The 13,694-nt window shown below is 56.6% G+C and overlaps 4 protein-coding genes across 4 annotated transcripts; 3 read left to right on the plus strand and 1 right to left on the minus strand.

Annotated features, from left to right (window-relative positions):
* Positions 1–981: 981 nt before the first annotated feature.
* BGZ61DRAFT_450575 (uncharacterized protein) lies at positions 982–4,593 on the plus strand. The gene is made up of 3 exons (XM_046245747.1): positions 982–2,053; positions 2,114–4,327; positions 4,391–4,593. Exons 1-3 carry the CDS (start codon positions 1,430–1,432, stop codon positions 4,400–4,402), a joined length of 2,850 nt encoding a protein of 949 aa, XP_046105719.1. The 5' UTR covers positions 982–1,429; the 3' UTR covers positions 4,403–4,593.
* A 3,580-nt stretch (positions 4,594–8,173) lies between these two features.
* BGZ61DRAFT_349957 (mitogen activated protein kinase) lies at positions 8,174–9,439 on the plus strand (the record flags this gene model as incomplete). Its single annotated transcript, XM_046240187.1, has 4 exons — positions 8,174–8,286; positions 8,348–8,543; positions 8,611–8,992; positions 9,063–9,439. The coding sequence occupies 4 exons, from the start codon at positions 8,174–8,176 to the stop codon at positions 9,437–9,439; spliced, it is 1,068 nt and encodes a 355-aa protein (XP_046105720.1).
* Positions 9,440–10,651: 1,212 nt separating this feature from the next.
* On the plus strand, positions 10,652–11,748 carry BGZ61DRAFT_531949 (uncharacterized protein; the record flags this gene model as incomplete). Its single annotated transcript, XM_046253797.1, has 2 exons — positions 10,652–11,176; positions 11,299–11,748. 2 exons carry the CDS (start codon positions 10,652–10,654, stop codon positions 11,746–11,748), a joined length of 975 nt encoding a protein of 324 aa, XP_046105721.1.
* A 669-nt stretch (positions 11,749–12,417) lies between these two features.
* BGZ61DRAFT_350826 (tetrapyrrole biosynthesis, uroporphyrinogen III synthase) lies at positions 12,418–13,436 on the minus strand (the record flags this gene model as incomplete). Its single annotated transcript, XM_046240272.1, has 2 exons — positions 12,418–13,064; positions 13,142–13,436. 2 exons carry the CDS (start codon positions 13,434–13,436, stop codon positions 12,418–12,420), a joined length of 942 nt encoding a protein of 313 aa, XP_046105722.1.
* Positions 13,437–13,694: the final 258 nt, after the last annotated feature.

Consider the following 13,694-nt stretch of genomic DNA (forward strand, 5'->3'; position numbering starts at 1 on the left):
TGTGCACGCTGTGTTGCTCTCACTGTCAACACTCACACGACCTCCATCAGGCGTACCGGTTTGCATGTCTACCTCTACGTACGCACTGTCGAGAAACATAAGTTAGTCGTCAATGGTCTGGATACATAAATTGGGACTTCGGCATCGCAGATTCCAAACTCAATATTACGCACTATGCCCTAACGCGCCGACCCGCGCTGACATGGTTTGCAGCGATCCATTTCGTTTCGACTCCTGTCATCTCATCTCCCTCCCTGTTCTCCTTTGTACTGTACATGCGTACCAAAGTACAAGTCCTCGTAGTGGGGTGGTCTACAGGTAGTACAGGAGGTACTACAGAAGCAGCCGGCGTCGGGGTTCAGCTGATGGCCGGGGGCGGAGTTGATGGATGCGTTCACAGCCCTGTGGCCAAAGGCCTTTTATGGTCGAGACCACCCCAGCTAATCGACCTCGACGCGCTCATCCTCTTTCACTGACGTGGTCTCGAAACAACGCGGCTGAGCCGTCCTCTTTGTTCGACACGTGCAACGAGGGATGGATCCTTCCGGTCCACGAGAGCGGGCTGGCAAGGGAACCGACCTGAAGGAAATGGTTTTCAGGATCAATGGTATTCCCGTTGCCGAGTAGTGGAGGGGAGGATTGGTGTGGCTGGTGTTGGTTGCCCTGGTCTGAATGCCACCTGTTCAGACACTGGAGTTAGGACGTGAGCCCCAGTGGTTCAAGCTCCAGCTCCAGCTCCCGCTGAAAGCACAGTCCACCAGAAGCGCAAGGTACCTACTCCGTAGGTGGGAGGATGGAAGCAGCAGCCACCACTGAGCCTCTCCCCTCAAATTCAATTGTCCCCCGCCACGACACGTGCACCTCGCGAGCCTGGGAATCAATCTGATTTGGTTTGTGCGATTCCGGTCTTGCTGCGTCTGTCTTCATCCAAATCGTCATAAACTAGCTAACTAGTCACTAAATACTTCGGATTGAATTTCGCATCGTCTTGCAATCAAGGAATACCAAGCTGCCTCCCTCTGGTTGCTCTCAGTGTCTTAGGCTACGACTGCCCCAGTAAACTGGACAGCAAATCACCCCTCCTTTTGTGTGGCGTGGCGAACAGCTGTGGCGGTGTCCACTTGGAAAAGGCCAGACTGCAACCCGGCCTGCCAAACATCGAGTCCAGCCTCTGAGCTCACCATCACCGACCGCCAACCATCTCCATCCCAATCTCATCCCGGTCAACACCCACGCGACCTCGACCTGGGACTTGGACTCGGTGTCTCGCCTCTCCTCCTCTCCTCCCCTCCGTCTCCTCCCACTTACGTCCACGCCTGCACCCGCTGCAGCGCCGTCTTCGCCGGTCCACCGACCGACCGACTGTCCGCCTCGCTAGCCTATCCCGTCCATTACCTCGGGTGCGCCGAAGCTCCCTGATATATCCATCATGGCGTCCCCTCCTCCGACAGGCGAACAATATGGCGGATTTCAGGGCCAGAACTACGAAGGCTATGCCAACGACGAACAACCCGCCCAGCAATCCTACGAAGATCCGGCCGCCCAGCAACAGGCCGGTGCGCACAAGAAGAAGAAGCGAGGATATGCTGCCCAGGCCTTCGAGGTTGGCAGCGGCGCCAATGCCACTGTAGGCGGCCAGCCTGTGGGAACCCCTCAAGCTTTCGGCGCCCCTCAGAACGAGCCCGCCTACGGAGGTTATGCCCAACCCGACCCTCAACAAGCCGCTGGCCAGGGATTCCAACAGTATCCTCAAGGATACGGCGCGCAACAGCCTGCCGCCGGCCAGGCTCCTGCCTATGGCGGGTACCAAGCTCCCGATCAGGGCTATGCTGCTCCGGGTGCTCCCCAGCCTATACCTGGAGCTCCGGCCGTTGGCGGCATCACCCAGGGCATGGGTGGCATGAGCTTGGGTGGTCAGGCTCAACAGCCTCAGGCGGCTTCGCAGGCTCGGCCTGTTGCTCTCAATCAGCTCTATCCCACAGACCTTCTCGGCCAGCCCTTCAATGTGTCTGAGTTGGACCTCCCTCCACCTCCGATTATCCTCCCTCCCAACGTAAGTCAACTACGTCATCTTGTCATGATGGCATTCGATCGCTAACATGCGCCTTTCCAGACCAGCGTGACCCCGTCTCCCGATGCCAACTGCAACCCGCGGTACTTCCGCTCCACGCTCAATGCAGTCCCCACCACCAACTCCCTCCTGAAGAAGTCCAAGCTGCCCCTTGCGCTCGTCATCCAGCCCTACGGTTCGCTCCACGACGACGAGGATCCCGTGCCGGTTGTTCAGGACCAGGTCATCTCCCGCTGCCGACGATGCAGGACATATATTAACCCTTACGTCACCTTTTTGGACCAGGGACACCGTTGGAGATGTAACATGTGCAACCTCACCAACGACGTTCCTCAGGCCTTTGATTGGGATGCCGCCGCCCAGCAGAGCGTGAACAGGTGGGAACGCCCCGAGCTAAACCACGCTGTGGTCGAGTTTGTTGCGCCGCAGGAGTACATGGTCCGCCCCCCGCAGCCCCTGATTTACCTATTCTGCTTCGACGTGAGCTACGCTGCCGACTCGACTGGCCTACTTGCCACCATGGCCCGAACTATTCTGGATAGCCTTAACCGGATACCCAATGCTGATCGGCGCACTCGTCTGGGCTTCCTGGCCGTCGATTCTGGCCTCCACTACTTCTCTATTCCCAAGGACTCGGACGAGAACGGTGAGACTAGCATGCTTGTCGTCAGCGACCTCGACGAGCCCTTCCTCCCCATCCCCGCCGACCTCCTTGTTCCCCTTTCCGAGAGCCGCCAGAGCATCGAGAACTTCCTCCAGAAGCTGCCCAACATGTTCCAGAACAACCAGAGCAATGGATCTGCCATGGGATCTGCCCTCCGCGCATCCCACAAGCTCATCTCGTCCCTGGGTGGCAAGATCGTGGTCCTTACCGCGTCGTTGCCTAACATGGGCGTCGGCAAGCTAGATATGCGAGAGGACAAGAAACTTCTGGGTACGTCTAAGGAGGGCGGACTTCTGCAGACCGCCAACAGCTTCTACAAGAGCTTCGCCGTGGAGTGCTCCAAAAGCCAGGTCTCCATCGACATGTTCCTCTTCTCCTCTCAATACCAGGACGTGGCTTCGCTCAGCAACCTCCCCAGGTATACTGGAGGTCAGACGTGGTTCTACCCCGGCTGGCACGCGTCGCGACCGGAGGATGCCCTCAAGTTCGCCTCCGAGTTTAGCGACTACTTGTCGTCGGAGATTGGCCTCGAGGCTGTGCTTCGAGTTCGCGCCACTAGCGGTCTACGCATGAACACCTTCTACGGCAACTTCTTCAACCGCAGCTCCGATCTCTGCGCATTCCCCGCCTTCCCTCGCGACCAATGCTACGTGGTCGAGGTGGCAATTGACGAGAACATTAACAAGAATGTCATCTGCCTCCAAGCTGCCGTTCTGCACACGACTTGTAACGGCGAGCGCCGCATTCGTGTCATGACATTGGCTCTCCCCACGACGACAAACCTGTCCGACATGTACGCTTCCGCGGACCAGTGCGCCATCACCACTTACTTCAGTCACAAGGCTGTCGAGCGCGCCCTGTCCAGTGGATTAGATGCTGCTCGGGATGCGCTCCAGAGCAAGCTTACTGAGCTCCTTCAGACCTTCAAGAAGGAGCTTGCTGGAGGAAGCATGGGCGGCGGCCTGCAGTTCCCGGCCAACCTCCGTGGTCTTCCCCTCCTTTTCCTGGGTCTGATCAAGAACGTTGGTCTCCGCAAGTCGGCCCAGATCCCCTCGGATATCCGATCAGCTGCTCTCTGCCTCCTGTCAACACTCCCTGTGCCGCTCTTGATGCGATTCATCTACCCTCGACTCTACTCGCTCCACGACATGCCCGACAATGCCGGAACTCCTGATCCGGAGACTGGTCACATCGTGCTGCCGCCAGCCCTCAATCTCTCATCAGAGAAGTTTGTGCCATACGGACTGTACCTGATCGACGACGGCCAAACTCAGTTCCTGTGGGTTGGCCGCGACGCGGTACCGCAGCTTATCATGGATGTGTTTGGTGTGGAGGACAAGGCTCAACTCGCCGTGGGCAAGGGTCGTGTCCCGGAGTTGGAGAGCGACTTCAACGAGCGCATCCGAGCTGTGGTGCAGAAGAGCCGGGACTACAAGTCACTAGGCGTGGGAAGCATCACGGTGCCGCACTTGTACATTGTACGGGAAGATGGCGAGCCCAGCTTGAAGCTGTGGGCACAGACAATGCTGGTGGAGGACCGGGCAGACCAGGGCGTGAGCGCAGGCCAATGGCTGGGTATGATGCGAGAAAAGGTTGGTTAACCCATGGTTCCGGACGATTCACATGATCTTGCCGGCTAACGTGCGCACGCGTAGGTTGTTCAGTAGTGCGAATCGGACGACGAGTTCATACCTATGTAGACGCAAAAGGATCGAGGAGCGGCCGTAATTTGGAGACGTGGTTCAAGGAAGCGGGAGTCGGCGTGGGCAGGTGGAGGGTGGAGCAATTGATACGAGAAGAGAAATGATATCTACTAGAGAGAATGGAATGATGTTTCGAGGCATCTACGTACACAAACTATGCCATCTAACCGTGCTTTGACATGTTCGTGTTTTGGGCATGCGAGGTCGTTCCCTGAGAAATGTTGGATTAGATGCCAGTTGAGAGACTGCGGCAAGGCAACAAGGCACCCGGCGGGTCAAACTTATTGAACATCCAGGTCACTGTGTCACCAAGAGCGGTCTCGAAACCACATGAAGAACGCGTGGAGCAAGCATGTTGCAGGCTCAAACAAGGCGCGCAGGCAAGATGTATGTTTGAGCGACGCTGACTCGTACCATCTTTCAGCTTGTCGAAGCCCACTGGTGCTTCCACGAATCCAGCCTCGCGTTCTCAACACCTACCTACACCATCTGGCTTAGGAATGGCGTTTCTAGTCTTGGTCATGAACGATGGATATATTTAGAAGCTCAAAAGAAGAATGCCAAAGGTGCCACTACCGAAGCAAAAGGACGTCGAGCAAGCATCAGAGCCCCAGTATCGTTAGCTCGAGTTCTGATACAGGCACCCAACCAACTGAGCGTGGCATGTCCTAGGGGCCCCGATGACTTATGACCAGACTTGGAGGGATGGCGATCCAATGATGAAACGAGACTGCGGTGGTGGGTGTGAAACACACGCGCCTGGGCCGGGTCGGGCCAATTGGGCGGCGGATTAGGCGCCGGGGGCTTTTGTTATTTTTAGGGGTGGTGATAAGATGGACGGATCGCCAGGTGATGTGGTGATGGGATGGATTTGAGCGCATTGTGAACTGTACAACCCCTGGATTTATGAAGCAATGAAGTACCACGACCGTCGAAAGAGACGGATTGCATAAACTTGACCGTGGTAGCCATTAATGCGTTCCAGCCTTCCAGGGCAGAGCGGGGACTGCGAGCTGTGAGCGACCCTGCGGACAGCATGGGGGGTGAAACTTGGGCCCAGCGGTTGTTGCGAGGAAACCCGGTTGTCTTCTCTCCTCCACCGTCCAATGCGCAGAACCGGAGCTTCTTTGTCTGTTCTCCACTTGCTAACCGGGCAGTGCAAAACCTCCGTAGGACAAGGCTGAAGCCGGCCGCGTCGCGGGCAACGGGTTTGCTGGCACGGGCGAGGGTTCCTGGTTGGGCAGGCAGCGCGCGCGCGATAATCACCGGGGTTCTTGGATAAGGCGGACGGACGGTCCGTTCGGAGAGAAGAGGCGGACGAACCGAGATACGATGGCGGTCTGGTCAAGTCTCGCTTGGTTGTCGAGGTAGGATTCTGCAGAAGGTCGAGTCCCAATAGTGATATTCTGTAACTAGCCGGACGTTTGAAACGGTGGTAGAAGGATGAGTGGCCTTGGGCGGCCCCCAACCGAGGAGCGCTCCACTGGTGCGGGTGGGTGCGTGTCGGTGCGTGTGCCACCACACCTCCAAGCGTCCAAGGTTGTTCTCCTGGGCCGGGGGCTGATTGGAGTTCCCAGAAACAGAGCAGCAAGCGTCGCAGCAACGAGTACGAATCCAGGAGGGAGTCTACGAGCTGCTAAATTAGACGGTCAGGTCAGAGGCCTTGTACATGTCAATATGTACCGGTAGTAACTATTCCGGCAATCTACCGTACCTGTAAAGAGACCAAGCGCTCTGTACCACTAGAACTCACCGTCAGCGTCGTTGTCGTTGTCTGGGAGCTAATTACCTAGGTACCTGCTGGGGGGAGGTCCACTGTGTGTTAGTGCAGGCCTTTTAAGGACCTGGAATCCACTGCAGCTCGGTCGATTCCCTGTAAGCAGCTCCCACTGGACAGAACGCAGCTCCCCCTCATGCGGGCTGTCGTCGTTGTCGTGGTGGTTGTCGTAAGGTATTGGGCCTGGGCTGCCTCGCCGATAGAGGCATCGTAGGTGATGGAGGGGTACCTAAGACAAGTTAGCTGCCTCTGCATCCAGTGAATGGGTAGAGTCTTACCAATTGAAGGCCTACGCTGCATTCCATCTCTGCTGCACGTTCTAGTCCATCTCCCCCCGTCTGGTGCGGCTGTGCCCACTTGCTTGCCTTCAACTTCTTCCCCTCCCCCGCGGTGATAGTTCAACTCTTTACCCTCTTCCCTCGAACTCTCTTCCACGCCTCCCTCTGCCAGCAACCCGTTTGCGGCGATATTCTCCGCCTCTCCCAGTGACGCTGTACCTTCAGTGTCGCTCTTTGACTCTGAGGCTCTTTGGCACTTTGTCTATCCAGGCGGGTCATCTCAGAAGCTGCTGACCAGTGCGTGCTGCTGTCCAAACAGGTGCGTGCGTGCTTGTGTGTGCTGATTTTATGATTTTACCCCTCCCCGATGATGCTGCACCCGACACCAAAGAAAACCTCAAGCCGCAGCGAGATAGATGGCCAGACGAAACCGCGACAAAGAGCCTGTCGTCCGCCTATCTCTCCTGTATCACCATCCGCCTCTTAGTTTCTTAGTCCTGGCGCGGCAGGCATGGTTCCCAACCCAAGGAGCGGCCCGCATCGTCCATCCCTCTGAAGCCGCCTCCCTCACCGTGCCCCCTGTTCACATCCACATCCACGTCCCAATCCACCTCCAAATCCGCCCACACAAGTCACACACCCACACCAACACCACCCAACCTTAGCCCAGAAGCCATCCACCCCGCCCACGACAAGTCGTCGTCTGTCCTTAGCCGCCCGGCGCTGCCCTTCATCACACTGGTGGTTAACGGCGGTTTCTGCCATCGGCCCAACAGCCAGAAGAAAGTGGACAGATCAGATGACTGTCTGTCACTGACTGCTTGCTGCCATTTTGACTCTTCATCCCCCCCCGCCCCCCGTCCCGTCCCGCACTCGCCTCCCCTCGCATCTCCTCCACATCTTCTGGAGTCTCTTGCCTTGTCGCGCGTCTCGTTTCGGCTTGCCGCTTACTTATGCCCTTGCGCTTGTGCTCGTGCTTGACATATTACGTCCTGTTCTCGGCCTGCTCAACGCTGACACTCCCTCTCGCCGCTCCCTCGCAGATCACAGACCATCTCACAGACCATCTCCGTCGCCATCTACTCGGCTCGCGTTCCCCCGGTTCGAATACCAACCCCGTGTTGCGAACCCCTACCTAGATTCACCGTTCGCCACGCCGACCCGACTGAAACTGGGCCATCGCGACCACGCTAGGTTAGCTACCTAGTAGCTGCTTGACCACCCCTTTGTGCCCCGCGCCGCCGTCTATTAAGAGGAGACGCCCGACTGGGCCCGAGCGGAGCTGAGTCTCACGGTCGTCACCTCGCTTGTCCACGGCCTCGTTGCGACCCTGCCATCGTCGCTAACCTCTCCACCTCCTGCCGCTCACCTGCTGCCACCGTCCCCGGAATTTAAACCGTCCATTGCCAACTTGACAGCTCCCTGCGCTGGTTGTCGTCGTGAGAATCCGCTGGGTGGAGTTCCATTTAACGACCAGTCCGTTCTTCTTTGTGATCAGAGCCCGAACAATCAAGCGACTCCTGATTCCCCTTTCCCCTCACTTCACGCTTTCTCAACTCGGCGTCTCTCGCTTCCTACGTCTTCTCGACAACCCCATTGCGCGCCTCCGATTCGAAATCCGCGAGCTATCCTGTCACTCTCCAATTCTCTACTCCCATTTCCTTCGATTTCGCCGGCACCATGTCGCGATCGAACCCCCCCAACGCCTCGGGGTCCCGCAAGATCTCTTTCAACGTCAGTGAGCAGTACGATATTCAGGATGTCGTCGGCGAGGGTGCATACGGTGTAGTCTGGTAAGCTTTCTCCTGTCGCCATCTCAAGTCCGCCCCCGTGCAATGCTCACCGTCTCTCTAGCTCGGCCATCCACAAGCCTTCAGGCCAAAAGGTCGCCATCAAGAAGATTACCCCCTTCGACCACTCCATGTTCTGCCTAAGAACCCTTCGAGAGATGAAGCTTTTGCGCTACTTTAACCACGAGAACATCATCTCCATCCTCGATATCCAGAAGCCCCGAAACTACGAGTCGTTTAACGAAGTCTACTTAATTCAGGTACGAACCGACTATTCGCTGTGTAGCTCGCGTGGGCAAGATCCCGAGACTGACCCTCTTTGTGCAGGAGTTGATGGAAACGGATATGCACCGAGTCATCCGCACCCAGGACCTCTCCGACGACCACTGCCAGTACTTCATCTACCAGACTCTGCGTGCGCTCAAGGCCATGCACTCGGCCAACGTTCTCCACCGAGATCTCAAGCCGTCCAACCTTCTGCTCAACGCCAACTGCGATCTCAAGGTCTGCGACTTTGGCCTCGCCCGATCTGCGGCGTCCCAGGAGGACAACTCTGGCTTCATGACGGAATACGTTGCCACGCGATGGTACCGAGCCCCGGAGATCATGTTGACCTTCAAGGAGTACACCAAGGCCATTGATGTGTGGTCGGTCGGCTGCATTCTGGCCGAGATGCTGAGCGGAAAGCCCCTGTTCCCCGGCAAGGACTGTACGTTTTTAATCTTTTGAATTTGCTCAAAGTAGAGGGACGAACGTGTTTGGCTGACCACTTCTACCAGATCACCACCAGTTGACTCTTATTCTGGACGTGCTGGGCACACCCACAATGGAGGACTACTACGGAATCAAGTCGCGCCGAGCTCGAGAGTACATCCGATCGCTACCCTTTAAGAAGAAGGTGCCCTTCCGGACCCTATTCCCCAAGACTTCGGACTTGGCGCTGGATCTGTTGGAGAAGCTGCTTGCCTTTAACCCCGTTAAGCGCATCACGGTGGAAGAGGCGCTGAAGCACCCGTACTTGGAGCCCTACCACGATCCCGAGGATGAGCCTACGGCGCCACCAATTCCCGAGGAGTTCTTCGACTTTGACAAGCACAAGGACACTCTGAGCAAGGAGCAGCTGAAGCAGTTGATCTACCAGGAGATTATGAGGTAAATCCTTGCGGGCACGGCCACAGAATAATAGCATTGGAGCTGCGAGGAGAAGATGCAAATAGGACGATAGTGGCAGAGGCGTAGTACCATGTATCCCATTTTGGGTTTGGGTTTCGCGATGCAAGGAATGGCATTGCGATGAGTTTGGAGAAGGATAGATAGAGACACAAATACGCGCACGCACAGACACATGGGGTCTCTCTTGGTCTTTGTATATCCTTGCGTGCAACTTGGTCAAGGAACGAGAGTGTGACTGTGAGGTGCTGGCATGGGAGATGGAAGATGGGCGACGGAGATACCAAATCGCAGAGCAAAGAGTATGACAATGTGAGGGAAAGTGGGGGGTTGTGAAGTGGATGGGATGAATGCCTGACTATCATGAATAAAACCACTCTAGTTTCTTGTTTGTCCGCACTTGACCCGAACTACATGTCACACCAAGGTGAAGGCGATTAGTCACAGTCATCAGGTAGTTTGGGAGTCCAAGTCCATGACCATGACTACCTTACCTATGGCCGTAGGTCACCCGGTCCTTTGGCGGCGAGCTACAATCATGAAAGGAAGGGAAGCTGGAGGCTAATAGCTACTTAGGTGGTGGAGTTGAAGTTGGGTTAGTGACCTGACGCCCTATAAAACAAAGCGGTAAAGGCCAAAGCCGCTGGATCCGAGGGTTGGCACCCGGACTTTCGGTACTTCCGGTGCTTTCCAGGGGCGTTCTGGACGCCAACGCGCCGGCATGTGGCGGGCGTGTACACGAGTGACACGACAGCCCAGACAGACAGACCTACGTCAGTCGGTCAGAGAGCTACCTATCCACGAATGACGAGGCCCCAATAAATCAGGCCCCCGCCACTTTGTGAGTGGAAGGATTCACATACCTGACCAGCCAGACCAGACCATCCTCTTTCGTTATAACACTGAACCCAGCGTCAACCGCCATCCCGTCCTTTTTTTTTTTAATATTTTCCTTGTTGCATGTCTCAAATCCTAAACAAACGCAACAAACCGTTTTGTACATAACGTCTTATCCCACACCGCGCTTGAACGTTGACCTGGTCACTGAACCGTTGACGACCTCCACCACCCTGCCTGATTTGACTACTCTCGACGATCGACCCTGGTCCTTCTGTCGTTTCGCTCTCTTGATCCCTGTCCTGATCTACCCTCTATCTCTACAACCTCAACCGCCGCTCAAACGCACGCTCGTTTCCCAATGAGCTCCCCCGACCGCAACTACTCCTCCGAATCGCCCTCCTCCTCCTCCGGCGCGCAAACGCCTGCCCTCGCTACCGACTCCAACCGCGCGTCCGCGTCATACATCGCCAACATGTGGACCGGGCTCATCCGCCGCTTCTCGACCGAGGACTCGCACTTCCCCAGCCAGGCCGACACCGCCTACGACGACCACCAGAACGGCGGGTCGCCCAAGGACGGCGTCAACGGCGTCTTCTCGCCCATCCGCCGCACCGCCAGCCCGCTGCACCTGCCGCCTCTCGACCCGCTCGTCTTGCACGGCTACCGCGAGGGCACGCCTGATTCTGCGAAGCTGTTATCTACCGCCGTGGCTGAGGAGATTCGCACCATGATCCCCGAGCGCCTGCGCATCGTCGACGACTGGCACCTCGTCTACAGCCTCGACCAGGACGGCGCCAGCCTGGCTACACTCTATCAGCGGTGTCGCCCGTACGATGGCAAACGGGCTGGCTTCGTGCTGGTCGTCAAGGACGAAGAAGGCGGGGTGAGTCTGAAATCATGGCTGTCCCTTGGCCAGCTCCCCACACATGGCATGACAGCAACACAACAGTGCAACGTTGCGAGCTGTCATCTTGACTGACAACTTTGACTGACACCCACCAACAGACCTTCGGCGCCTACCTCTCTGAATACCCTCATCCAGCCCACTCCTACTTTGGCAACGGCGAATGCTTCCTCTGGCGTGCCTCTATCCACGCTCCCCTCCCCCTGCCGCCCTCCGCCGACACCACAAACCTCACCCGTACCACGACGCTCGCTCCGCCGCCGAGGCCCGCTTCCTCGTCCGCGACTAGCTCCCGCTCCGCCTCGCCGACTCCCAGCGAGGCCGTCCGCTTCAAGGCCTTTCCCTATAGCGGACTCAACGATTTTTGCATGAACTGCGAGACAAACTTCCTGAGCGTCGGCTCTGGTGGTGGTCATTACGGCCTGTGGCTTGACGACTCGCTCGCAGTCGGCCACAGTTCCCGCTGTGAAACGTTTGGCAACGAACCTCTGAGTGACGAGGGGACCAAGTTTGGCATGATTGGTGTCGAACTCTGGGTCATGGGTGCATAAACAGATTTGTCCATGGATATAGGACATAGCATGGTTGACATGATATTACGGGCGCCTGGCGTGTATTTTCTGGCTGATGGCTCTTTGTTGATCTCGCGGAAGAAAACAAAAAGGGAAAACTGCACAAATTCGTGGCACGAACAAATGACCCCCTTGATCGGGAAAATCAATAGAAAAGGGGACAAAAAGGGCCGCATGATGAAATTCGCCTGGGAGGATACTGGAATGAGGTGGAAGACTTGGATAAACGCTGGCAAAAAACATGGAGCGACCAACATGACTAGGCATTAGCAGTGCTATAATGATACCCGGAGTTTGACGCTCCCAACTATTTTGACTTGGATCTGCGAGCCCCATGTGCACCATAAGAGGAGGTTGGGATACTCGATTTTGACGCGTGTAAAGAGCACTGCGATAAAGTCCATGCCCCCGATCCTAAGACAGTTATCAATAATGCACACAAGGCAGCAGCGTAGAAATACCATTTTCATAAGGCTGATTCTTAGTATTTATCCTCTAATAGATATTTTATTGGGTTAGATTGAACAGTAAGGGACACCTTCGACTCAAGAATGTATGTACCCTTTGACGGCGCATTCGAGGTATATTGGTTTGGCTGAGGCCTGGGTTGAAGGGACTTGTACCTGTGTGCGAATAGCAAAACTCTTGTCATATTTGGTTCGCCATGTACTCTACAATACCGTTCATCACGCCCGCGGGAGTGGGAGTCTCGGCGCATACATCGGGCTCAAAGCCAAGCGTGCGGAGATGGTCCCTTGTCGTCGGCCCAATGGTCGCAACAAACGTCTTTCCATCGCGGGCGTCGGGTCGCACCTTGCCCGTTTCCAGGTCCAGCACGCCCATACCACGGAGCAGGTTATCGCAGCCGGTAGGCGAGAAGACGACGATCCAGCGGGTGCGGACGTCACGAGTGTCTTCGAGGATGCGGGCGAGGTCAGCAGGGAAGGACTGCATGACGCCCGTGCCGTAGACAACGGTCTCGGTGACGGGGATGCGCTCCGGGTCGGGGAGTGCCGGGTCAGTGAGGGTTTTGGGGATGATGTCTCGACGGGTCTCGCCGACCAGGAAGAGCACCGGAGGCTTGGCCGGCCGATTCGAGTACCACTCGGCGTAGTGGGGGAGGATGTATGAAGCAAGTGCAGCGCCGTTGCCGGTGTGGCTGCCGAAGACCTTTAGGGGCGGACTCTGTGGCACCGCAGCGAGGGCGCGGGTCGTTGCAGGACCGACGCTGTAGACGGGAATGTCTTGAAGGTGAGGCCAGTTGGCGGCATCGGCATCATTCGCAGCTTCAGCGTCTAGGATGGGCAAGGGAGTCAGTATATTGACACGTAGAGGGATTGCTTCCAGGATAAACCCAAGGGGAAGAGCCCACCCCGTTTTCCGTCTTTAACAAGCTTGACAAAGGCCTCCACAGCGCGCTGCGAGGTGAAAATCATGCCGCCATATTCATCATCTTCGCCGTTTCCAATGCGACGGTCTCGGAGCAAGCCGGCAACTTTGGACATGCCCTCATCGTCGAAGCAATGCAGAAGCACTGGGACAAACGTCGGTGTAAATGAAACTCCATTGTGCTGAAATTCCGAAAAGAGGTCCTCGTATGAGTCGCCGGGGGTTGACTTGGTCTTGAGGAGGAGGACGGGGGTCATCGTGGACGGAGTGGAGGCCATGGTGGTGGCGGTGAGATATGGTCACTTAATTACGTGGGTACTATGTCGAATGACACACAGGGCTATGAGGGCGTGCTCAGGCAACGGATTGGGCTTTGCTAAGGAAAGGGGGCCGGCGCAAATGCTATGGCGGGATCATCAGATGGGCGGCGTGACACAAGTCGCAACCCACGACGTCTGGCGGGGGAGCTTTTTCCAGAGTGGATATGAGGTAACTGGGTAACTGGAGGCTCAGCTCTTATCGATAACCACCCCCAG

The sequence above is a fragment of the Ilyonectria robusta genome (assembly GCF_021365365.1).
Source record: "Ilyonectria robusta strain PMI_751 chromosome Unknown BGZ61scaffold_8, whole genome shotgun sequence".
In the NCBI taxonomy this organism is placed as follows: domain Eukaryota; kingdom Fungi; phylum Ascomycota; class Sordariomycetes; order Hypocreales; family Nectriaceae; genus Ilyonectria; species Ilyonectria robusta.

Bases quoted from the DNA above. Each gene is read 5' to 3' on its own strand.
- BGZ61DRAFT_450575 (XM_046245747.1), top strand. From the start codon at position 1,430: ATGGCGTCCCCTCCTCCGACAGGCGAACAATATGGCGGATTTCAGGGC. The intron at 2,054-2,113 runs GTAAGTCAACTA...GCGCCTTTCCAG, and splicing joins CGATTATCCTCCCTCCCAAC to ACCAGCGTGACCCCGTCTCC.